Below are 25,526 nucleotides of genomic sequence, written 5' to 3'. Positions count from 1 at the left end.
TGGGGGGAGGTATACCTCTTTCTTTGGTGTATCTGCACACATGCGCACACAGAGGCAGAGGCAGGTAATAATTGCTGCTTTGCAAGTGGGTCTGTACACTGACATCCATATGAACTGCAGAGATGGTTTCACTTTACCTTCTCTGGCTCCTTCCTCATTCCTGAGATCTCCCTTAGACAAGAAGGAGCTGACACTGAGGGGTACAGAATTATGAAGGAAACCACAATGTCACTCCAAAATATGCCAATTTTGGCAGAGGGTTATTTTGAGCTGAAGGCACTTGAAAAATAGCCAGCTCAGGAAGGGTGCTCTGACCTTCCCTTTTCTTCCTAAAAGCAGGAGATGAAACTCCCATGTGAAAGGTGTCTTTCCTGTACCTGGAGAAAAGAAACATTCTTATCACCAGAATCAGGGAGTTGAAGCTGAGAGAATTGCTGAGAGAATTCTGTACAAACAGACCTTGTTAAAATGACTCCGTTCTTCCTGTAGCTTCCCCACATTTTTTAGTAGCTTTTCCACAGTTGTCTCTAATGACCAACCTAGTATAAAAGCATTTAGGTTTTGCCACTGTTTTGGGTCTTCATTTCCTTATGGAGGCTCCCATGTCACAGAAAACTTATATTGAATAAATCAGGATTTTTTCCCTATTAATTAGTTTTGTTAGTTTAATCCTCAGACCCAGCTGGAGACTCTAGGAGGGTAGAGGTAAAGTGTTCCCCGTCTTCCAATTACCTCTGGATAATGATAGCTTTGCCTCTGGAGAAAATGGTCAGATTTTTCCATTGTCCTTTCCTTGAAAATGTCTAGTAAAACTCGAGATATAGAGGCTTGTATAGTCGTACATCAGGCACACACAGGGAGGTAGGATTAGGATCACATTTTCAGAGGCATATGTGGTGTAGTCAGGACTGTGGCAGCAACCGCCAGTGGGTTTCTCAGCAGTCGGTTGCCATTAAATTATCAATGGCAAGTGTCGCCATCCAACATTTATGTAGCGAGACCCTGCCTATTAAGTGTGCAATGATTGTTAAGTCACCAATAAGGAGATCCTGAAGGCTGTAAGAGGGAAAAATAGTTTTCTGTTTCTCTCTCCCCAAAGCAATTTTTTCCCTTGGGTATTATGTAATAAGTTCTGTGGGAGCAGCTGGTTATGGTGGTAAAATCTACTTCCAAGTAGGAGAGTAAAAAATTAAAATCGATAAAAACCAGTTACATTTGATTTAAAAAGATACCATTTTTGTGTAAATAAATATGTGTATATATATGTAGATACGTAGAAAATCATTTGAAAAAATGTACTTAAGAGTATTAACAGTGGTTCTGTATGGGTTTCGACAGAAGTACTCTGAAAAGTATTCACTGGCTCTATAAGGTACAATTTACATATATTCATACAAAATACATACAAAATACACTCATTTTGAAATAAGTCAATCAGAAAAGGACAAACATTATATGGTCTCATTCATTTGGGGAATATAAAAATCAGTGAAAGGGAATAAAGGGAAAGGAGAGAAAATGAGTGAAAATATCAGTGAGGGTGACAAAACATGAGAGACACCTAACTCTGGGAAACGAACAAGGGGTAGTGGAAAGGGAGGTGGGCGGGGGGGTTGGGTGACTGGGTGATGGGCACTGAGGGGGGCACTTGGTGGGATGAGCACTGAGTGTTATGCTAAATGTTGGCAAATTGAACTCCAATAAAAAAAAAAACACTCATTTTAAGCATACAGCTTGAATGTGACAATGTATACACATTTGTAATCACCTCACACAATCAAGACAAAACATTTGCATCTTCCCCTGGAAGTTTCTTCATGCTCCTTCTAATCAATTCCAGCTCCCCCAACCTCCAGCCCCAGGCAATCCCTGATGTGCTCTTCTACTTTGTGCTTTCTTCCTTTTGTTTATCTGAGTATTATAATATTCTTCAATGAACATGTATCTCTTTTTATTAAGAAAAAAAGTATTTTAAAATAAAAAATTTTAAACTATGATAAAAAATAGAAAAGCAATGCAAAAAAAATCTATTAAATGAAGTCATTTCAAAATTAACCAATGTATCCCCCCCCCCCCCCCCCGCAACATATGCATGGAAGTGTGGGATTTCCATTGTCCTGCTTCACTTCCCTGACTCTAAAGGACCTCTCCCCATCCACCCACCTACCTACACTCTCCTAAATCAGCAGCTCACCAACCCCTCATGAATCAATAGCCTCTGGGGATTATGACAGTCTTCTCACCCAAAATGGAAAAAAATGAGACAGCCCCCTTTTTTCTGAAGGTTGTACATATGTAACAGAGCAATTTATTGTTTAGGATAGTAATTTAAATTACTCCTTTTCCTTCAATTCTGTTTAAAATACCTCCCAGTGGTAAAGTGATAATTAAACGTAGTGGAACCTTCACCAGTCCAAACAAATTTAAAAAAGACTGCCTTCCTCGGATGTCTCTCCTTGCCAAACCACTGGAAACATTCTGAGACTACAGGAAATGAAGAAAAACAGTGGTGAATGAACTAGACAGGATCTTGGGATTAGGTGAGTATGGTGCCGACCTAGGAAGCTTGTGGCTTCCCTGCCTACAAATGTTATGAAGGAGATCCTAGACTAGATATCAGGTACACAAAGTGCTTCCATGGAAGCCAAGACAAATGATCAAATATTTATTGAACACCCGGGGGCCTAATGTCTAGATACAAAGTCTTCCTTTGTACCCAAGTACCATGTACACTTCCAATGATGTAGCCTAGAAACCCTGATTAGAACACACAGGTTTATTTGGCCCTAAGGGAGTCCAGATGCAATATACACTGCCTGTTTACCTTGCATAAGACTGTCACATAATGTTACTTTTCTTCATTTTCTCCAACTCACAGATGAGGAGATCAAGGCTTTGAGGGTTTAGGTAAGTCACCTGAGGCTGCACAAAGCAGCAGAACTGGAATTTAAATCTCCAAAGCCCTGCTCTCCTGAAGGGCCTCCTGCCTGTTGCTCTGCAAATAATGACGGCAGCACCCTTTAGTTGGCTCCGGAATGTTGCACTGAAAACATTTGCAAAGAATTGTCACAGTTGTTGGGAAGGTTTATGCCTGTACTTCCTCTTCTCTGAGAGCATTTCTTTCTTCCATTCATTTCCTCCTGATTCCTCAAGTGTGAGATAAAGTAAAATAAAAATGACTGGCGCTTATTTGTTTGTCTATTTGTGGTTGAGAAAACACTATCACCATGGAGAAAGGGAATAATTCATATAAATGGCATTCTGTGTTCCTTTACTCAGGCTAATCCATGAGAATGATTTCTTTATGGAATTGAGTGGTCTTTGGAATGCACTACAGAAGGAACCTCTGCTTTTCCCTCAACCTCGGAATTAATAAGATTAATTAATATAGTTAATATTTGTTGTTGTACTGACAGTGTAAAATGGAAAATGGGGAAATTCTGTATATGCAGAACACACAGTCACTAAGTGTTTTTACAGAGATTATCTTATTCTTATTAACGTTCTTGTTCTTCAGTTTACAAAGTGACTTAGAGAGGTTAAATAATTTGTTCAAGGTCACACTGGTGGTAATTGCTCAAGATCGGCAGAGCCAGGTTCCAAACCCAGGCTGTGTGATTCCAGAGCTGTTACACTGTACTATGCTGCTTCCCAAATTCATCTGGGTTCTCAAGGGTTTTTTAGTAGCTTTTCCACAATTCATCCTGAATTCATTTAAATAATAATAATATAGTTAACATTTCCTTCAAAGAGCTTTGGAAAACATGGGGGGAAAACAACAAAAATCAAGCAATATTAGAAATAAATGAGTCAAGTGCAAAGAGAAGAAAGAGGCCAGTTGATAAGGAAGAAGGCATGAAATGGGGTTAGGGCCAGCAGGGTCTTGATCTCTAACCATCACTGCCTAAGGCAGGGAGTTGTGGTGACATTTCAAAAGGGATTCAACAGAGAGTGATGAGAGCTTTTAATTGTTTGGCTGGTGTGTGTTTTCTGAAACTCTTTTGTAAAGAGAAGTGTCAGAAGGAGTGGGAAGGATGATACTAAGGGATGGGCTTTTAAAGTGATTAATTGGAACGAATTACATTCATTCAATTTGAATTACATTCATTTGAATGTTTAAGTGCTGGCAAGATGGATAAGAAATCACTTTAATCCCTTTATGGCACTGCCTCATATAGTATTAGGCCTGGTCACAGAAGGTTATAACAACTGGTCTAGACGGGGCATGATCCTAATAAGGTCACAGCCACAGAGGTCATAGAGGCTGCCTATTTGTAATAGAGGACATCTTTTCCACCTGGCCGTGATTGGCCAGCCACCTGCAGGTGACAAAGGAATCTGAGCGAGGGAATATGTGCAAATCCATGACCATCCTCACACAAAGGCTTGTATTTATCTTGCCAGTGTTCAATGGTGGGGTCTTTTACGGTACATAAGCGAATATTTTTGAGTACTCAGTATATGTTGGGTTCCCATTATGGAAATAGGTATAGTTATTATTAATTTAGAAATGAAATCCTGGCAGCTTTTTCTTTTTTTTCCTTTTTGAAATGTCTCTCACATGCATCTTTTCTGTTTCACTTGTTACTGTCTTAGGTCAGGACCTCTTATTTCACATCAGGATTATTGTCAGAGCCTCCTAAAATAGAATAGAATAGAAATAAATTGTTTTCAAGTGGAAGGGACATGATTTAGTCTAAATCAGTTTTAAGGCTCAGACCTTACCATAGACTAACTTCCCTTAAATCATTGCTTTTTTCATGATGTTTCTTTAATCTTCTCAAGAATATTCAGATTTTAGGGCACCTGGGTAGCTCAGTGGTTGAGGGTCTGCCTTCAGTTCAGGTTATGATCCCAGGATCCTGGGATCGAGTCCTGCAGCAGGCTCCCTGCAGGGAGTCTGCTTCTCCCTCTGCCTAATCTCTGCCTCTCTGTGTGTGTCTCTCATGAATAAATAAACAAAATCTTAAAAAAGAATACTCAGATCTTGCCCCTTGAGTTTTAACTCGCAGCTTGGCTTTAAGGTCCCACCTTGCATTGTGACTCTACTCTATGTGTCCAGTCTCATTTTTTTCTCAAGTTCCTAAAGCATATTCTCTTCTCTAGCTAAGCCTAACTCCTTGTGGTTCACTCCTCAGGTCTGTCTCTGAGACTTTGCTCATGCTATTCCTTTCTTCTACCTCATTCATGCTCACACCTGCAGATTGTCTAGCTGATTGTTTGGTAAGTGCTTAAAAATCTGGCCCTTTATAGAGCCAAGCAGAAACATTCTGGGTACTACGTTTAAGAACACATCCACCATCCGATTTTAAAAATTAAAGTGACATTTGCCTGTCTTCTGTGTTTACTTAATGATCTCTGGTCTTTCAGTAGTTTTCACTGTCATTTATTGAGCCTGGAAACATGAATTCACTGTGGGGGAGCTGTGTGCTCTCTGACGATTACCTTGTAGAGGTCTTGATTTAATTCTTCTGACTTTTTTTTTCTACCTTTTTAGTTTGAATACCATTCATCTTTACGGAGAAGATGGAAATAAAAGACACAAAGGTTTTATTTTGGGGGGAGGTTTTTCTTTTCTTTTTTTTTTTTTTTTTACATGCACAAACTCCTATTAGTTCCAATGTAGTCCTGATTAAATATAAGCCCAGGTTTTGTTGATTTTCGCGTTTTTTGCAACAAGTTTCACATTACAGTTTCACACAATCCTACATAGGTTGGTGCCATTCTTTTATTCTTCTATGTTCAATGGGCTTTTTCTCCCCATGCTTTGTATGTACCTAATTTATAGAAGAGCCTATGAGAAAGCAGGCTGTGTAATTACATTGCTTTCTCCCTTTCTTCCTCGTGGAGAAATCACATAATCAGCATTTCTTTTTGATCTTAAACTCTTGAGCTGTATTCCCTTTAAGAATCTTCAGCCTTGGAATCGTATTGTTTTCTGTGCTTCAATCTTAGACTTTCTAAACTTGAACTACATTCAACTTTTCTTTTTCTGATGATCATCCAGGGATACTTTTCTCCTGGGGCACCATTTCTTTCATTTCACCAACAAACTCTTGCTTGCAGGTCTTAGGTTCAGAGTTAAAATTCATCCGGTCATTTCATTGACTCTTTGGGAAATGAAATAGTGTGTTTAGCCACAAATTAATAAAAAATTGTTTAGCTGAATGAGACACTTAGTAAATGTCCAGATTTTTGAAGCTATATCATTACTCTTTCTTATTCTTTCCCACCAAATCCTTCATATTTATTCCCGTGAGAGTGCATTTATTTACCATGCCACACCACAAGCTCAAGTATACTTCCTGTATAACCCCTATTCTGTGTTAGTATGTAAAACCTCCGAGATTGTGGGAATGTGAGAATTGTGTCTGACCCATCTCTCAGTTATTATTTTATTTTTTATTTTATTTATTTTTTAAAAGATTTTATTTGTAAGTAATCTCTACACCCAATGTGGGGCTCAAACTTACAATCAGAGATCAAGAGTTGCAGGTTGACCGACTGAGCCAGCCAGGTGCCCCCCTCAGTTATTATTTTAATTGAAATGATTTGGCACTACACTAGTACTGTCATTCTTGTTTCTACATAACTTTAATGAGAATTGTTTGCTTGCAAGAAATAGGTACCTACTCAAACCAACTTAAGCTAAAAATGGGCTACTTAATGAAAGAATACAGTGGTATGTCATAGAATATGTGACTAAGGAGAACAGCTGGACTCCACAAGGAACTCTTCTGGCAACTGGACATTTAGAGTTGATATTACTCTGTGTTCCTTTGAACTTGGGGTGCACTTACAGCATTCTCCAGCCTCTGCTTCAGCAAGCACAAGGCAGGCAATGATGATCTTATCTCCAGTGGACATGACCTTTCAGACCAAGTACTCAAGCACCAAGACTCAGTCGTGATATCCCTACCTCAAACTCTTTCTGAATCTTACTGCCTTGGGATGCCATATGACTTACTTTCTTTTGTGTCACAAGCATTTGGAGCTGGAGAGAAAAGGGACACATGATATATACAGGGGAAAAAAGCTTTTCTAAGAAGCTCACATGTAAGAAACATGTGAGGGAACAGCAGAAATGATTTGGAATTTCTGAATCGCCATTTTCTACCCTAATTATTGCCATAGATCTGTTTCTGTGTTTAATATCCTTCCTTTGCGATTACATTAAGTAATGTCTGGCCAAATACAATCTTACACTTTTTTTGTAAAGTATACTCCCATCTTAGACATGAGTCTTTAATTCCAGCATTTTAAATCATAGTTTAGAACTTAAATTTCATTCATTGATATCGCCCATATCCTTCTCTTTCTCCCAAAGGAAACCAAATGAAAACACACACCTATAATCTCAAAAGTTTCAATTTCCATCCAATTATATTATTATCCTTAGGATACCCCACAGTGTCCCTCTAAGAATCACTATGATTGGATAACTGGCTTGGGCATATTCTTGAGAAAGAGAGCAATACTAGTTTCTTCGGTCTTCTGTGGCTACCCCTAAGCTCCTAAGCCTGGGGGAACTACCAACACCAAGATACAGTCTTTCCTCCCAAGGTCAGTATTTGATATCCTTGAACTACCTACCAGGGTTGTTCAATTCCTTTCTAGCATTCTTTCCTTCCTCAAGCAGAGTCTAGTCACTGCCCTTCTCCCCTTCACTGGGAAGCACATTCTTACTGTGCATTGCCAGTAGGACAGCATCTTCTTTTTCTTTTCTGTCACATCCTTATACTCTTTAGATTCTGATTGTGATTCTCCTCTCCTTCAGATTCTTCTGTTGAGCTTGAGATAAAACCACTTTTGTAAAAGGTCTGGATTTACCTTTTGGGGGAAACTCATATCTATTGTGTGTATTTTTAGTCCAATAAAATTTCTTCTTCAATTGACCTTTGCTTTCTCTTTTTCCTTTTCATTCATTTCTATCTGTGCTATTGGTTAAAGTACTGGCCGTCTTTACCTTTAAAGTCAGGATCTTGTACTTTATAGCTTTTCTTTTAATCCTTTTTTATTGGAATTATTTATGCTCAGATGCTTTCTGTGAGGATAAAACATATTTTTCCAATCTCTTCATACATTCAAGCATGTAAGTTAGCTAGCTAGTATTCACTATTTCCTTAGCTTATCTTTGCTTCTGACAGGAAGACAAACTTAGTTTTTTCTCTGCTTTTCTTTTTTTTAAAGATTTTATTTATTTATTCATGAGAGACACACAGAGAGAGACAGAGACAGAGGTGGAAGGAGAAGCAGGCTCCATGCAGGGAGCCTGACATGGGACTGGATCCCAGGTCTCCAGGATCATGCCCTGGGCTGAAGGCGGCGCTAAACCTCTGAGCCACCAAGGCTGCCCTTTGTCTGCTTTTCATTTAACTAATGCCATTATGTCCCCTGAATTTTGGTTGGTGGTGAGACATTATATATATATATTATCCTATATAGCATTATTTTACTTTACTGTCTCTTGGAACAGAAGTAAAGAGCATAGTCTTAGAGGTCAGTTAGACCTCTATAATATTGGGCAAGTTACTGAAGCTTTGTAGGCTTTAGTTTCCTCGTCACTAAAATGGTATGTAATAATTCCCACTCTATAGTATCATTATAAATATCAAATAAAAAATGTGAGTTGACTGTTCACTGCATAGTAAATGCTCAATAAGTGCTGGCTTTAGTTATTATTGTGATTGCTCTTGTTAGATTGTAATTTTCTTGAAATTGGGAACCATATTTAAATTTTTATTGAACAATTAGTACTTAATGCAAATTTGTTACTGTTTATTTACATCACGGTTATAGTTAGTGATCAGAACTCCCAAAATAAAACACACTGGAATGAAGATTGTTAGATTTGTTTAGTGTTCCTTTATGTCACAGTTCTTTATTTAACCCAGGTAGGTGGGTTGTTTTATTTCTTCATCCTAATCCAACTTAAATTTTTTTTTGAAAAATATTACTTATTTCTAAACTTTTCTTTGTCTTTTCTAACTTGTTAGGGGGATTCATACTCATATTCCACAGTGTTTTTAAGTGTCAACTCTGCCAGGCTCTGTGCTAGGTGTTTAAACATATTTAGACATTATTTCCATCTTGTAGATGAGAAACCAAACCTCAGAGAATTCAGGTGAATGGCCTAAGATCACAAGATTACAAAGGAGCAGCTGCAAGAATAACAAATAAGACAACCATTAGCCAATGAAAAGAACTCTAAGAAGATGATGACTAAAGGAGTGTGAGATACAGAGAGAGATGTTTTTCCTTCAACAAGGGATGAGAAGGAGAGTCAGGAAAATCTTTTGAAGGAGATGAAATTAATCTAGGAGATATCCAGTCAATCTATGAACAATCGAGAATATTTTTTCTTCCACTCCATCCATTTTCACTTTAGATATGTGTAATGATTTATGTTTATGGCACATAAATTCAAAGTAGATAAATTGCCACTAAGTGGAAGACAAAATGGTAAACATGGTAGAAAAGCATTTTATTTGATGGTATGTGGGCTATAACTACATTCACAGGTTTTTAATATATAAAGAATGGATCTGATGGAAGAAGACCCATTTTTGGCATTGGAAATGATAGTGCATATGTTATTTCACCAAGTTCAGTTGCAGTTTTCATAATACAAAACCAGTCCTTGAAATGCATGGTAAATACGCTGATTCTGGGTACAAATGAATCCTCCACTTCTGAAAGCTTGGTACGGGCTCCGATTTAGGTCTCCAATACAGGTCCAACGATTTTTGGTCCTCTTTTGGGAAACACACCATTTGGCATGATCCTGGTAAGAACTAAAATAGGACTGTCCAGATATCTTAATTGCTTTGACATTGTAGACATGGTAAGGAAGGGAGCAGTTTGAAGGAAGCTCTTGTCCTTTTCGCTGCCAGGTTTCTGTTAGCAAGTGTGTCTTCAAATGTTGAGCCATCCAGGCTACAAAGATGTCTAGAGTTTACAGGGAGAATGATAGCGAGGTTAGTATTTATACTTAGATAAGTCTCTGAAAATATCCTCAGCAATGGAAATCATCATTCACCCCTGATATATGGATGTCACAAGCACAATAATAAGAACACAATTGAGATAGTGAATGGGGGAACATTTTGTAAGTGTTAAAGTGATATGCAAATAAAGGTTATTATCATTATTACTGAGATGACATTGGTGTTTAAAAATGTCTTCTGTTCCACACAAACAAGAGAGCAATATATGTTTTTGTCCTGAAAAGATCTTTGGAAAGAATAAAGCTAAAGAAGTAACCAGGGGTCAGCTTCTAGGGATCTTTGGAAATCTTGCCAAAATGTTTGGATTTTCCTGAAATTGATGGGGCAATTTTTCCTTTTCTTTTTCTTTTCTTTTCTTTTCTTTTCTTTTCTTTTCTTTTCTTTTCTTTTCTTTTCTTTTCTTTTCTTTCTTCTTTTCTTTTCTTTCTTTCTTTCTTTTCTTTCTTTCTTTTCTTTTTAGAGAGAGAAAGAGAGAGCAGAGCAGAGGGGAAGAGGGAGAGGGAGAGAGAATTTTAAGCAGACTCTACTAAGCACAGAGCCTGATGCAGGACTCAATCCCATGACCCTGAGATCATGACCTGAGCTGAAATCAGGAGTCAGATGGTTAACTAACTGAACAACCCAGGTGCCCCTCAATGGGGGAGTTTTTAAAGAAGTGTTAATGAAGAACTAATAGAAACTGATTTATTATCATAAATATGAATTGAGAGGCAATATGGAGGATGAACTGAGAAAGGTGCATTAGATTAGATATAGGGAAAACATCAGGTTGTCACTATAACTGTAATGATAAACACAAGTGTGGACTGTGGCAGTGACAGAAAGTTTGGAGAGGAAAAGATAAATATGAGCATTACTGAGGACCTGGAAGTGATTGAATTTGATGACTTGATAGAGGGGTGAGGAAAAGAGGGATCTAGAGTTCCCAGTTGACCATGCAGAATATAAGAAAAAGAGTAGATTTGTGGGGGATAATGATGAATTTGGCGTGACTGTGCCACCTCTGAGTAGAAATGTCCAACCCACTGTTGAATACATCTGTCAGTTCAGAAGTATGGGTACAGACCTAGTCTTGGGAACCACCCGAAGGCTTGCTGGAATCACCTAGAGTGAATACGTAGAATGAGATAAGGAAGAGTAGAGAGGATCATGTGGCAACTCAGTCACCTAAGGAGTAAGCAGAGGAAGAGGACCTTGCAGAAGAGACTTAAAGAAGTGGGAAGAAGACCAAGAGTCTGTACCCTCCCACCAATCAGGGAGGAGGAGTGTTTCAGGAAGAAATGGTTTTAGCAGTGCCAAATTCTGCAGAGGCTATTTCTGTCCTGTTAATTTTTGGATCTCTATCTGGTACCTAACACAGGGCTTGGAAAGTGGGAGGCATTCAGTAAATTTTATCTAATATAAAAGGAAGGAAGGAAGCAAGCAAGGAGAGAAGACAGTGAGGTCAACTAAGAGAGTCGCTGGTGACTGGGGAGAGGTTGGAGTGTCTACAAACAGAGACACAAGACTGCACTCAAGCAGCATGGAGCCAGTGAAGGCCCCAAAGAGTCTTTTTTTTAAATTAAAAAAAAAAAAGATTTTGTGTATTTATTCATGAGAGACACAGAGAGAGGCAGAGACATAGGGAGAGGGAGAAGCAGGATCCTTACAGGGAGCCTGATGTGGGATTGATCCCTGGACCTCGGGATCACGCCCTGAGCCAAAGGCAGACACTCAACCACTGAGCCATACAGGCATCCCTGAAGAGTGTTATAAAAAGAAATTTGGAAGAAAAGAAAAAAAAAGAAACCAGAAATATAGGGGATCTAGAACCAAGGGAGTATTTTCAGGAATGTTTGTGTACTTAGGGGACAGATCTTATAGAGTGGGGACATTGAGGCAGACGAGAGGGAAGAGATAAAGTGGATGAATCAAGGTATTAGGGGATGGGTTCCAAGGCAGGGGATGTACTGCTTTGTAGGGATGAGAGAAAACTCATGAAAAGGAATGGAAACAGATAAGATTGTTGAGAGTGGGTGTGTTTTGGTTTCCTTTTTTTTAAAGCTATTTTTAAAAATTGAAGTATAGCTGGCATACAGTTATATTAGTGTCAGGTATAAAACATAGTGATTGGACAACTCTATCCATTATGTTGTGCCGACCAGAGTGCAGCTCCCATCTGTCACTATACAACCCTATTATAATACCATCGATTATATTCCCTATGCTGTTCCTTTCATCCCTGTCACTTATTCTTTCCATTAACTGGAAGCCTGTACCTCCTGCTCCCCTTCACCCATACTGCCTATCCCTCCATCCACTCCCCTTTGGGGATTATGTTTGTTCTATATATTTACGGGTCCATTTCTGCTCTTTTTGCTTGTTTGCTCATTTGTTTTTAAAATTCCACACATAAGTGAAATCATATGGTTTTTGTCTTCCTCTGTCTGACTTATTTCACTTAGCATAATACCCTTAAGGTACGTCCATGCTGTCACGATTGGTAGGATCTCATTCTTTTTATAGCTGAGTAATATTCCATTGTGTATTTATACCACATCTTCTTTATTCATTCATCTATTGATGAACACTTGGGTTACTTCCAAGTTTTGGCTTCTGTAAATAATGCTCCAAAAACATAGGGATGCATAGATCTTTCTGAATTAGTGTTTTTGTTTTCCTGGGGTAGATACCCAGTAGTGGAATTCTGGGATCATGTGATATTTCTATTTTTAATTTTTTGAGGAAACTCCATACGGTTTTGGTGGGGATTGTCCTTGAAGTGGTTTCTCCTTGGTGATCTCTGTTCTCTCTACGAAGGAAAAAGCGAAGCTGGAATGAGGAAGCAGGGTAATGTAAAGGACTTGAGAATAAAGGAGGGTTAACATAGCTGTTTAGGGAGTGGAAAAAGGAGACAGCTGTGGTTCTGTGCTCAATGGAGGCTGGCGACTGCAAATTTTCACTGGCCCCTGGCTGGATGGTTGTGAGAGACTTCGGCAGTTGGATTGGCAATTGTGCCACTCAAGCAGAGCAGGCAAATGTTTGAACTGATCTGACTTCTCTTTTCCCTTTCCTTCCTTCTCTTTTACTTCTCTGCCCCTGACTAATCAGAATATTTCCTCTATACAATCTAAAGTGAGTCCAACAGCAAGGTTACATATGGTTGGATCATGATCTTTCATACCGTCAAGGAAAGAATCAGACTTTGCAAAATGGATAAATTTTTGGCCCCGGGCTGACTGAAGTGAGGTGAGGCGCTGGCCAGGGATCTCTGATGAGGTGGACCCAGCAGCGCACAGCTGTGGCATGTAGACGAGCTCCTGGTGAAAGATGGTTGGGATGGAACAGCTATAAATGTTTGGGTTACAGACCAAGAGCTGAGAATCTGAATTAAGAAACAGAAAGAAAAATTGAGAATTAGGACACAAACAGAAATGTCTGTCAATATTATATATCTTGTTGTGAATTAAAAACAGACCAAACAAGAAGCAACACCAAAAGTATTCCCTTGTTTAAGCCAATAGCTTTCAACTTACTGTTGGTTAAAATAGTTGACAGCTATTGAGCACTTTCTACTTTCCAGGCATTGTTCTATGAGTTTTACATGGATTTATTGATTCAATCCTGATAGCAACCACATTAAGTAAGTTCTTTTATCATCATCCTCATTTTACAGACGAATTAATGGAGAATTTAGGTTGTGTGCACAGGGTTATAAAGCCTGTACCTGATGGAGTTGATATTCAAACCCAGGCATTGGGCCTCGCATTGGAGATCACGTTTTTTCTTACATATATACATATACAAAAGAAGAGAACTCCTGTGTACCGATCATCAGTTTGAAGAATGATCAACTCATCAGCATGTACATCTAATCTCTGTGTTATTCATCTGTATAATCATTACTGGAACTCAGTTAGTTAAACTAGGGTTTCTCTTGGATGAGAACTTCAGTAATCTTTGTCATAAGATGGACATTTGATGAAAAACATATTCTAAACCTCCCATATATAGAGGTAAATCACTTTTTACTACAATTTAGCAGCCTCCTGTGATTGGTAAAACAGTATTCCTACTTGTCTTTCTCTCCCATCGAAGTTTTCCAAATCCAAGTATTTTTGGCCATTGGAGCCTGGGATCTTAAGGAAGATCATGTGGCTTGGAGCTGTCAAGTTGGTGGCCTGCAGGCAACATGTAATCTGCACAATTATTTCTTTAAATAAGATTGAGACCATACTCTCTTTCCTACTCTCTCACATCTTCCCATCCCTAGATTTCTAGTTCCTCTCAAAAAGTATGGAGATCTGTAACTGTTAGGTCTGCTTTCCCACAGAGCCACATGGCTATAGACATTTGAAAATACTACGTCTGATCAATTTCAAAGACTTCACTGGTGGATCAGGAAACAAAGGTCTAGTAAGCGAACCTGCTCAAAGTCTCACCATGGCAACGCCAATATTAGAATCTAATAGAATCTAGGTATCAGAGTGTTAATGAATAGAGAGATAGATTAAGTCATTAATATATTAATAGATTTCCAAGTCCTTTCTTTAACACTGCAATCTCTTTTTTAACATACTCTAATGTTACCTATTGCTTCATACTGGTTGTACTTAAAAGTTATGCAGATGCCAGTTTGTCCGTGTCTTCTTCCTGTGGGTGGATAATCATAGCCTTCTTCAGGAGTTGGAGGAAACCGGGGAATAGAATGAATCAGCCAGAATCCCTGGACTCTGTTCCACAGCAGTAAGCCTACCAAAGATACAGTTAATACAGATCCATTAGAAAAATAAATCTCTATTCAACAATAGAGTTCAAAGCTGCAACATCTAAGCCCATTTGTATTTGGGGCTAACGTTTTATTCCATTAATAATCACAAAAATCATGCTTGTTTTTCAAAGATTTCAAAACCAATTCGGGCACACATCACATTGCCCCATTACTGATAATAAGCCACCAAAAAGAAAGCCAGGGCAGCCACCCTGTGAAGAGTTAAGAGGAATTTCACGTCGAAACCTCAAGGAGAATTTGTTTTGGCAGACTGCAGATTTGCTAAATTGGAATTTGACCTTGTTAAACTATATAGTCACCTGGCAAGCTTCAGATAATGAATCTCTTTACTGCTAAGCAGCTAAGCTATTTTCAAAAGCTGGTTAAAAAAAGAGTTGAAAGAGAAAATATCAGATGGAGAACTGTACCTATGGTAATTTGTTGTAAGAAACCGATGCTCACTTATGTGTAGAAGACTAGTCAATTCCACAAGCCCAGAAACAAGAAACAAAGAGAATTAAAGGAGAAGCCATGCCAAAACAGCCCAATTAATTGTGTTTAGTGAAGATTTCTAGAGCAAAATAACATGAAAACCGGAAAGAAAGAAAACAGAGATTTTCATCATCTTGTGACATGGCAAAATGAATCCTATCCAGCAGGCATCTGTGACTATTTCTGTGTTTATAAATAAATCGAGATAGTTTTGGTATGCTGACTAGACTTTCCAGTTTGCGTATGACCATGCAAATACAAAGCTATTCAGGTTTGCCTTATTGTTAGAGTAGACACCAAATGTCTGCCAGTTATTATTTTTTTTTTCAAAGAACACACTTTAAGAAAGCACACTATTGGTCTCTCAGTGTGTTTAGATAGAATCAGTCCCTGTGTCCAGGTAGAAAATGTCCAAAGTTCTGCTGCCTAATATTCCTGGATGACCTTCAGGGGCTGTCTTTTGCCCAGATGAGTGCGCTGTTTGCCTGAAATCCTGACCTCTGGGTACTAATGCCACAGGATGTCAGGCATCTGCTAACAAAGAGAGCTCCCCCTCTAGACATGGGGTCCCATTCCCTTTCTAGTCTTTTCTCCAAGCCCTTGTAGCAACTAACAGAGTGACGTGAGAATGGTGGTTGGAGTTTGTTGGAGAAGAGGTTGGAGAATGTGGTATATTATAAAAATTGCTGCATTTTATGCTAATAGGACCATCAGGAGGGCAACTTGGCTAAATCAAAAGCTTTCAATGCTCATGACATTTGACAGCCATTACAAATTATATTCTTAATCAGAGGTTGCAAAGTGGCAGCCTACTGGCCAAATCCAGCCTGTCGATACATATTATTATGCTTGCAGAGTATTTTTAAAACTGAGTTCATTGCCAACATTTAAAAATTGGGGAAATTTTCCACAAACACTAATTTCAATATCTCCTGAAAAATTGCATCCCTAAAAGGCAAGTTGAGTACCGTCTGCCCCTTTTGACAAAATATGCCCCCTCCACTGCTTCAGTTATCTGCTAGTTCTCCCCCCCCTGGCTTGCTGACATCCATTTGCCTGTCTCTGAAGGCCTTGAGTTTGGGACCTTCTGAAAAATACTTGTTGCCATGGGAAATTATCTATGATGTATTAAGTTGAAAAATGGTTGAAAACAGTCATTACAAGAGTTTTATAAAAATGTTTTATTTTTTTTAATATTTTATTTATTTATTCATGATAGTCACACAGAGAGAGACAGAGAGGCAGAGACACAGGCAGAGGGAGAAGCAGGCTCCATGCAGGGAGCCTGACGTGGGATTCGATCCCAGGTCTCTAGGATCGTGCCCCGGGCCAAAGGCAGGCACCAAACTGCTACGCCACCCTGGGATCCCCATAAAAATGTTTTAAAATACGTATTATAAAAAAGTAAGTAGAAAGGATTAATATGGTATCTAGTGGGTCTTAGGATTACAATTTTTGTTTGCTGGCATTTTGAATTTTTATTTTTTTTTAAGATTTTATTTATTCATGAGAGACACACAGAAAGAGGCAGAGATATAGGCAGAGGGAGAAGCAGGCTCCCTGTAGGGAGCCCAATGCGGGACTGGATCCTGGGGCACCAGGATCATGCTCTAAGCTGAAGGAAGACGCTCAACCACTGAGCTACCCAGGCTTACCTGGTATTTTGAATTTTTTTAAAATGACTTTATTTATTTATTCATGAGAGACACAGAGAGAGAGGCAGAGACACAGGCAGAGGGAGAAGAGGGTCCACGCAGGGAGCCCGACGTGGGACTCCATCCTGGGTCTCCAGGATCAGGCCCTGGGCTGAAGGTGGCACTAAACCGCTGAACCACCCGAGCTGCCCGGCATTTTGAATTTTTAGATAACATATATACATAAACATAGCTAATAAATAGAAAAATAACAAAAGTTCCTATAATAAAAATTACTATAATATATAACAAAGTTATTGTAATATAAAAAACTATTTTTCAAAAATGTTTATTTCAAAAGGAACTGTACACTAGCAAGAGTGGATTTTATTCTATGTAAATTATACCTCTATGAACCTGACTGAAATGTGTGTGTACACACCCACACATACACACACAGACTGGCTGGTGTTCTCAGTAGTCAGTATTTGAATTTCTGCTGTAAAGCATATATTTTTAAATGTTAAGAAATAAGGGGCCACAGGGTGGCTCAGTGGTTGAGTGTCTGCCTTTGGCTCAAGGTGTGATCCTGGAGTCGAGGGATCGAGTCCCACATTGGGCTCCCTGCATGGAGCCTGCTTCTCCCTCTGCCTGTGTCTCTGTCTCTCTCTCTCTCTCTGTGTGTGTGTGTGTCTCTCATGAATAAATAAATAAAATCTTTAAAAAAATGTTAAGAAATAAAGTGGAATTTGTGAAAAGGAGATTTCCAAGTCAAATGATATAATTACAACTTGTGATATAGAACCCAGACATTTTGATAACTCGAACTGTTAAAAAGAAAAGCTATCCTTTTAGTGTAGAATATAAGAATATTCAAGATAGAACGTTTAAAAGAGTGCTGATTTCCAGGGGGAAAGAGAAACTAACAGCCTTTGTCATACCTTTAGTGTGTCCATACTTTCTGCTGTAAGTCACAGATGCGGGGACCCCATCATTGTATAGTAGGTAGGCTGTGTTGTTATTCTGCAGGAACACATTAGGGTTATAATGGTGTAAATCTTAAACTCATAAATGCTCACAACATTTCTACTAGCCACCCAGACTGCAATATGGAACTTTCATTAATACACATGAGAAGTCACCCGTTCTCCTAATAGACAGCTTCCCCATCAATATGGGGGAACAGGGAACAGGAAGTCCATTTTCAGCCATGCATGGTTTCGTCTTATGTGACAGGGAACCAACCCTATGCATTGTGATGTGCGTGCAAGGGCAATATTCCTATTTCTCTTGGTTGTTTTGGACTGTGTTTCTCATTTGACAACCAGTGTATAATAAAGGACTACTTAAATATTTGTTCAGGAAATGAAGTAGGAGCAACCAGCCAAGGATTACACCTGGGTTTTTTCCACTGATATTAGAGACACAATGCAGAACTGGCTGTCAGGGTCTGGTTTCCTCTACCTACATTGTGCTTCACGGCTTCATCATCATTTTGTGTTTAATCAGGATTCCTCATTCTCTGTTCCCACTACCTCTCTGCAGGGAAGGATTTTCCTACAATCCATTTCTCAGCGTATCCATTACTTCACCTTTCTTGCTTGATATTTTCCTGCTTAGAAAAAGTAGTGAAATTGAGTGTGTGATATTGGATTTCCTCTGGGAAGGCAAAATCTGAGTAAATTTTCTAAACAGTTGGCCAATTCTCTAAGTAAAAATGGATCTATTATTTTGTTGGTATCTCTTATGTCATATTTTGGAAACTTGCTTACATTTGTTCCGTGTGGTTCCATTTCATTTATGTCATGATTCAGTGATTTTTATTGAGGCCAATAATGTTAATATTAGAAAACATCTCAGGGACATAATTAAAAGCAAGAAAGAACAACCCATTTCCTTTAAAAAAAAAAAAAAAGAGGCTCTTCCTTTTGTCTCAGAAAAAAAAGTCAATAACTAAGTCACTTAGTTGCTTCATTATTTGATGTAATCTAAAAAAAATTTTTAATGTGCCATATACTCCGTGAAGCATTCTTGGCTCCTATATTTGGAATATCCGAGAAAAGAAGCTATCTTCTTACCCTCATTTTCCACAAATGACCATAGCTACTGTTGGCATTTAGATCCTCAGCTGGAGGACTTTGACAGTTAGTTATTCAGTGAGCCAGCATTGAATGTGGTCATGAGGCCATTGTGTGCCTTTGGTGTGCAATGTGAAGGGACTCTGGGAGGAAGATTCTATGAGGAACTTTATTCCTATAATAGATGAATATTTATTATTCTAACCAGGAATGTAACAACTAGCTAAGGCTAAATGGGATGTAGCCCTAGTGAAGAGAGGCTCTCTGATAAATAGGAAGGATTATGGATTTAAGAATATGTAGGCCTAAAAAAAAGAATATGTAGGCCTATGTGTGCCTCTGGACACCTTTATTTCTTTAACACATAGGCTGGGTATTAGTTTGACTACCAGTTGTTGAATAAGACTCATACAATCTCTGCCCCGAGTCGAGGGAATATTGACAGACAAGTACTGGCAGTTGCAACAATTCGAGGAGCGTCATTACAAAGGTGAATGGAAAGTTCTTATGGACAAAGGCAAAAGAAGGGAAACAATCCCAAGTGTACTGAGATATTGGCCTAGGTCATCTTGACAACTGAGATTTAAAATCAATTGGTTTTGGGGACGCCTGGGTGGCTCAGCAGTTGAGCTTCTGCCTTGGGCTCAGGGCCTGATCCCGGGGTCCCCGAATTGAGTCCCGCATCGGGCTCCCTGCATGGAGCCTGCTTCTCTCTGCCTATGTCTCTGCCTCTGTGTGTGTGTGTGTCTCACGAATAAATAAATACAATCTTTAAAAAATAACAAAAAACAAAAAATAAAATCAGTTGGTCTGATCTTGCATTCTGCTTTCTGTTAGAATTCCAGGTCAGGAGGTGGAGGAGTTATGTCTTATTATCACTTCTGGCACATAGTTCCAGCTTCCAGAGAATACCCCATCTCACTTGGATGTCACCCACTATTGTTGCTTTTCCTCTTTTGGATCTATGCCAATCAGAAATGGAAATCAGCCCCTTTACTGTCATTTTCTTTCTAGAATCTATCACTCAAGGCCTTATATGTGAGCAGGTTTTACTGAAGGTATGAAACCTTGAATGGTTTTGTTTTTTTTTATTTTCTTCTTGAATGGTTTTATATCACCACAGACTTACTCTCAGTTTCCCTCTGTGCTTCTTGAACTTTCTGATTCCTAGGTCTCATCTACTCTTTTATTTTTTTTTAAAGATTTTTAAAATTTATTTATGAGACACACACACACACACACAGAGGCAGAGACACAGGCAGAGGGAGAAGCAGGCTCCATGCAGGGGGCCTGATGCCGGACTCGATCCCAGGACCCCCGGATCACGCCCTGAGCTGAAGGCAGATGCTCAACCACTGAGCCACCGCCCCTCATCTAGTCTTTTATATTTTGCAGAGCAGTTTAGCTCTCTTGCGCTCTGGGGCTAGTTTTGGGCCTCCAAAGATGATTATTATATTCTGCCAAAGTGGGAACCATCTGCCCCAACTTAAGTAAATGACAGAGGCTCCACCATGTTGCTCTTTCCTTTCTCTGCCCAGGGGGGAAGGGAACAAGGGAAGTGCTGATTTTCTTACTGATCGGTTATGCTTCCGGCCTCCATCCCCAACCTTGGAAAGCAGAAGCAGCTGCAGGCAGTGTTGACTTTACATAATAGTCTATTAATTTAAAACAGGATTGCTGCTGGGATTAGATAATTTTTAAAAGCACCTAGAATGGTGCTTGGCACACCTTACAAATAAATTCGTACTTTGTAATTTGGCTCTGAAGGCTGGTCTTAATGGCAGGTGAGTAAAGTGAATATTAACACACATACGGACAGCTCTCTGCACATTTTGAATAAATACTCAGATATACCTGTACCGGAGCACTAGGGTCTAACACAGTATTGTGGGGATTAAATTTACTGACATATGAAAAGGCCCAGCACCCTGTGAGTGCAGAGTCATTTTATACACTGACTGCTCCATAAGTGAGTGTTAGCAATGCATACTCATGCATGTAACCGAATATTATTGTTTGATTTTTTTTTGTGTCACCCCTGGTTGGAATGCAGTATCTTGTCACTGAACAGCAGACAGTGCCTGGAACACGGGGACTGCCCACAGTGAGCCAGGAGGCCTACTTACCTGTATCCCTCTGGCTGGTTAGCTCATTGCCTGATCAAGTCCCCATAGCAGGTTTAATCTTTATTCAGGCAAGTTCAGGGCCTTGCTCTAGAGCCCTAGCTCTCAAGCTACTATTTGGAAAATGATAAATTAAAAGGAAGACCAAGAGGAAACCTTTATGTGGGCCGCCACCACTCATCACCACCAGAGCACACGCCATCCATCCCTCGTGGCGTACTGACTGCAGGTCGATATCGCATTATAGCAGGAGGGGGCTCCTTTCTGTTTCCGTTGGAGGAAAAAGATAGCAAGTACTGAGTGAATTGGCAGAGGCTGGCAGCCAGAAGGCTTCCATATGTAATTAGTTCACACCTCACCCAGTGATACTATTGGATATAGTGCTGAGTGTACCAGTAATTTGGCATTGCTCTGGAGTCTGATGACATATTCCTTAAGGTCTTAGATTGATTCAGATTCTGTGCCGGCTTACTTCAGGATTGGGGGTTAGGTAGGTTATCAGTTCAAATCTCTTGGAAGCTTTAGATTCTGTTTTATGCATTTTGTACAATTCTGATGAATGATTGACTATAGCATACCTTGGAGGCACAGGCTTCATATAGCTGTTGTAATGTCCTTCCCAACGCACTCTTCGTGGTATTCACGAGTTGCTTACTCCTCCTCCAGCTTCTGGTAGTAGAGTCGAGGTATAGGTACTCTAACCCAGTCTGTCTGCTTTCCTTGTCTTGCTGCTTAGGTAACTTATAAAAAACAAACCTGACAAAGGAAATAATCTAATCATTAACATTTATTGACTGCTTCCCTGGTGTTAAACACCTAAATATATCATATTACTTGTGTTTCCTAAGTCTAAGGAAAGGGATTTGATCAAGCTTTCTCTCTCTTCTCACCCTTATCGTTGCTTCTTCCCAGAGAAGGAATGCGAATCTAACCAGGCATGTCCTGAGACATTAACTGGCCTGGGGGGTAGCGTGCCTCTAGTGAAAGCCCATGCGCATTGACACTGCCTCTCTTTTGTTACCACAGTCCATATGGCCACACTGGGGAGAGGCCAAGGGTTGGACTGGAAAGACCTTGGATGTATTTTTCTCTTCTGCCCCAAGTGCTTGGCACACTCATCTCTTTATAGCTAGCTGGCTGGGTCTGAGATTTGGGTTTGGCATTCAGAGTTGATGAGTCTCCCTTGAGCCTCTGGCCTAGACCACATTCTTCAGCTGTTTATCCGACTGCCCTGCTTTGAGGATTGAGGGCCAAGACCAGCTAATCAAATAAGCATTTTGCCTTCTTTGCTATTATCTCCTGTTCCTGTATCTTCTTCAGGTATCTCACAGAGAGGGGAGGTGGTTGGGCTCACACAGCACACAGGCACTCATGGATTATGTAGCCCAGGGCTTCTCAATGTGCTGTGTTTACATTTCAGGCCAGATCATTCTTTGCTGTGGGGGGCTGTCCTGTGCATCACAGCATCCCTGGCCTCTATCTATTAGATGACAGTAGTACTCCTCACCTATGCCAAGCAAAAATGTTTCCAGTGTTGAAAGTCTCTAGAGGGCAAAATCACTCAGGTCTAGCCAAATACTCTCTAACACCAAAAATTGCATAATTAACTATCAACTACCCATAATGAATCAAACATTCTAATGCATTTACGATTGCCACACACCAGTGTCTTACACTGGCCATAAAACCTTCATGAATTCTTCATTTGCTTCTATTTACATGAGCTCTTTCCTGCCCTGACCATGCATTCTTACTCTCAGAGCAGGGTCCTCGTGTGTGGAAGGAAACATGAGATTGTTCTTTGGTGCTGACCTGCTGTTGTTCTGCCCTTTGACCTTCACAGTGAGTTATAGCAGCTCAAGGCTGCCGCCCTGTCTGCTCAGCATTCCTCTGACCAGTATTACTAAGTCACCTGTCCATTCAGTTGTGGCAGAAATACATTTTATGTGTCAATCACACTGCGGTGGTCCACCACTGAGGGGCTTGAGAACTAGTGGTGTCATGGCAAACCAGATGAGAACTAGTGCTTTTAAACATTTTTTCTCGGGTAACCCTTTCCAGGTATATTCTGAAGACTCCTGAATCTGCTTGTAGCCCAGACCTCTATGCCGAGGTCCAGAGAAGCCTAAACACATACATGTCCCAGAGGCCTCCAGCTCCATATTTTGGAAACCAAATTTATATTTCACTCCAACTCTGCTCTTCTCCACAGCTAGGGAACACATCCACACAGAGAAGCCAGCAATCTGAAAGTCTTTCTTAATTTCTCTCTCTCTTCTACAACCCTCAGCCCATTTGTTAGCAAGTTTTCTCAGATTGTTCCTTCCTTCCTATTTTGACAACCATTTCTTTAACGCGGGTCCACACATGGTCTTACCAGTAATGCTGGACAAGTCCTATTGGTCTCTGTGACTCTAGACCGTTCTCCACGCAGCTGGCCTCGACAGTACCACCAGTGGGCTTTCTAAAATATGAATCTGACTGCATCACATCCCCGCTTGAAGGTCTTTAGCAGTTCCCTTTGAGGGAGGAGTGTGGACTGGGCACCCCAGCACACAACCCTTCATGACCTGGCTGTTGCCTCCCACTGAGCTTCCCTCCTGCCATCTCCCCAGGTTCTCCCAAAGCACCAGCAAAACTCAACTGCTTCCACACCTTCTCTCTGGCTTTTTGCCCTTGGGCCTCCTCACGGCTCCTTCATGGGCCTGAGACCCCCTTGCAGCATCCTGGTTTTTCCATCCAGCTCATAATTGTTCTTAAAACTTAGCTCAAAACTACTTCCTTAGAGAAGCTTTTTGGGGTCTATGCTCCCCAATGGCCCCATCTATGCCCTCACCACATAACTGAGCTCCTTGAGGGCAAGAACCTTGTTTCGTCCATATCTGTATTTTGTTTCTTATGAGCTCACTAGCTGTTCACTGTCAAAACTGAGTGTATCTGTGTTCTCTGGCCTGAAGCTTACACAAAGCTCGATGCCAACCATAATGTCAAAACCAAACACCTTAATTAAAGAGTAAAAAAGTGATCGAAGCTTTAGAAGGATCCGTGACTATGATATGATGCCATGCTTAGTCTCTCTGACACCGTGAAGGAGACCAGTGACCTAGCACCCACTCCAACAACGGCCTTGCATTGCCTAACAGACAGGGCTAAGCCAACAGCGCTGTTCAGTCAGGCCTCTTTTCCATTCTCACAAGGGGAAGAATAAGCTCTTGTGTCAGAAAAAAAGTACCTGCCTTCTCTGCCTTCTCTCCTTTGTCAATCTCTAAAATGATGGTGGAAGGGTTCTGTTAGGAAAGGCACAGTGTAATTAAAAGAAATTGCCAACTGAGCGAGGCTGTCGGTTCCATCCTACCCTGTGGCCACCAGCCTTCCCCTCTGGGAGCAGTCAATCGGGCTCAGGAGGGGCTGCTCAGCTCTTCCTCAGGGGGAGGCTCCCCCACTCAGGAGCCTGCCCCTACTTGGATTATTGGCCCATTTCCACACTTTAATTTCCTTTCTTTTTAAAAGGGAGAGGCGGGTGGAAGACTCCTTTGGAACTTTACAGTAAGCCACGGGGCCTCAGACACTCTGGCTTCCTAGCTGCAGGCCCGGATCCTCACACTTCATTTACCTACCAATCCACAGCTTCGCCTTCTTCATTCCTGCACGATATTGTTGTTGCCTCCAGGACCCCAAAGAGGCCAAAGAAAAGCAAAGCGAGGGCTGTTCTCAGAAGTCTTGCTGTCATTTTTTTTATCTGCCACCTTTACACCAGGCCACAGCAGGAAGCTGGCCCCCGAGCCTGAGGGCTCCGAGTCTCAGGTCTCTCTCAGGCTGTGCCAGTGCTGACTGTTGTTCCATTTACCTCCACCGTTTGCTGTTCGGGCATTTTCAGAATGGGGTGAACCTCATGTAATTGTGTGGTTTTGTCACAACCTGCCAGCGTGACTCCAGATGCTTCTGTGCTGAACTGTTGACTGGCTTGCAAAGTCATCAAAAGTTCTGGAGAGAAAAAAGGGTTATGTAGTTAACTCTTTGGAGTGAACACCATGTAGTATTTAGTTCAATAGGCAGGGGAACTCCATGAGGCTAAGTAGCTGTTGAATTAAATATATTTCCTGTTTTCCCCTCATGATTGTCTGGGAGCAAAAGCCACTTTAAGCAGAAATGACAAAACCTTATGTCTTAGTAATAGGATCTATCAGTTCTAATTCTCTCAGTCTTAAGCAAACATTTCCTAAGGTGATCTTCAAAGGGTTTCCTCAAAGTAAGAGTAAATTTAATTGTATTTTACCAAAGATGTTTACATATTCTCTCCACCTCTGGTTTTAGCCACTCAACTTGGTGCTTTCGTTTCAAGAGGCCTTGGTGCCCAATTGGTTGTAATGCAATCAGGTAAACATATTGACCGCTCACCCTTCAGGTCAAATAAAAAATGTTATAAACATCTGTTTTGTTCA

General features: G+C 40.3%; 2 protein-coding genes across 5 annotated transcripts in view; one reads left to right on the top strand and one right to left on the bottom strand.

The window, feature by feature from the left end:
- The window catches only part of LOC144318026 (uricase), a 77,287-nt gene that overhangs the window by 20,028 nt on the left and 31,733 nt on the right, over positions 1–25,526 (top strand). The gene's annotated exons all lie outside the window — the stretch shown is intronic.
- On the bottom strand, positions 8,837–25,060 carry DNASE2B (deoxyribonuclease 2 beta). 4 transcript variants are annotated; one of them, XM_077905225.1, is made up of 6 exons: positions 24,702–25,060; positions 21,663–21,840; positions 17,825–17,906; positions 14,577–14,738; positions 13,171–13,371; positions 8,837–9,948 (listed from the first exon to the last, which is right to left on the bottom strand). In XM_077905225.1, the coding sequence occupies exons 1-6, from the start codon at positions 24,812–24,814 to the stop codon at positions 9,608–9,610; spliced, it is 1,077 nt and encodes a 358-aa protein (XP_077761351.1). In that variant the 5' UTR covers positions 24,815–25,060; the 3' UTR covers positions 8,837–9,607. The 4 variants fall into 4 exon arrangements, with proteins under 4 accessions (XP_077761351.1, XP_077761354.1, XP_077761352.1 ...); XM_077905228.1 differs by lacking the exons at positions 21,663–21,840; positions 24,702–25,060 and having other exon boundaries at positions 13,171–13,306; positions 17,825–18,042; XM_077905226.1 differs by lacking the exons at positions 17,825–17,906; positions 21,663–21,840; positions 24,702–25,060 and adding an exon at positions 15,186–15,432.

The sequence above is a fragment of the Canis aureus genome, chromosome 8 (assembly GCF_053574225.1).
Source record: "Canis aureus isolate CA01 chromosome 8, VMU_Caureus_v.1.0, whole genome shotgun sequence".
NCBI classification, from domain to species: domain Eukaryota; kingdom Metazoa; phylum Chordata; class Mammalia; order Carnivora; family Canidae; genus Canis; species Canis aureus.
The sequence above is the reverse complement of the archived record's forward strand: the minus strand, read 5'-3'. Positions and strand labels throughout refer to the sequence as shown.

Bases quoted from the DNA above. Each gene is read 5' to 3' on its own strand.
- DNASE2B (XM_077905225.1), bottom strand. From the start codon at position 24,814: ATGACAGCAAGACTTCTGAGAACAGCCCTCGCTTTGCTTTTCTTTGGC. The intron at 21,841-24,701 runs GTAGGTAAATGA...TTCCTTTGTCAG, and splicing joins GAAGGCGAAGCTGTGGATTG to GTTTGTTTTTTATAAGTTAC. The intron at 9,949-13,170 runs GTATGAAAGATC...TGTAAACTCTAG, and splicing joins GTCTGATTCTTTCCTTGACG to ACATCTTTGTAGCCTGGATG.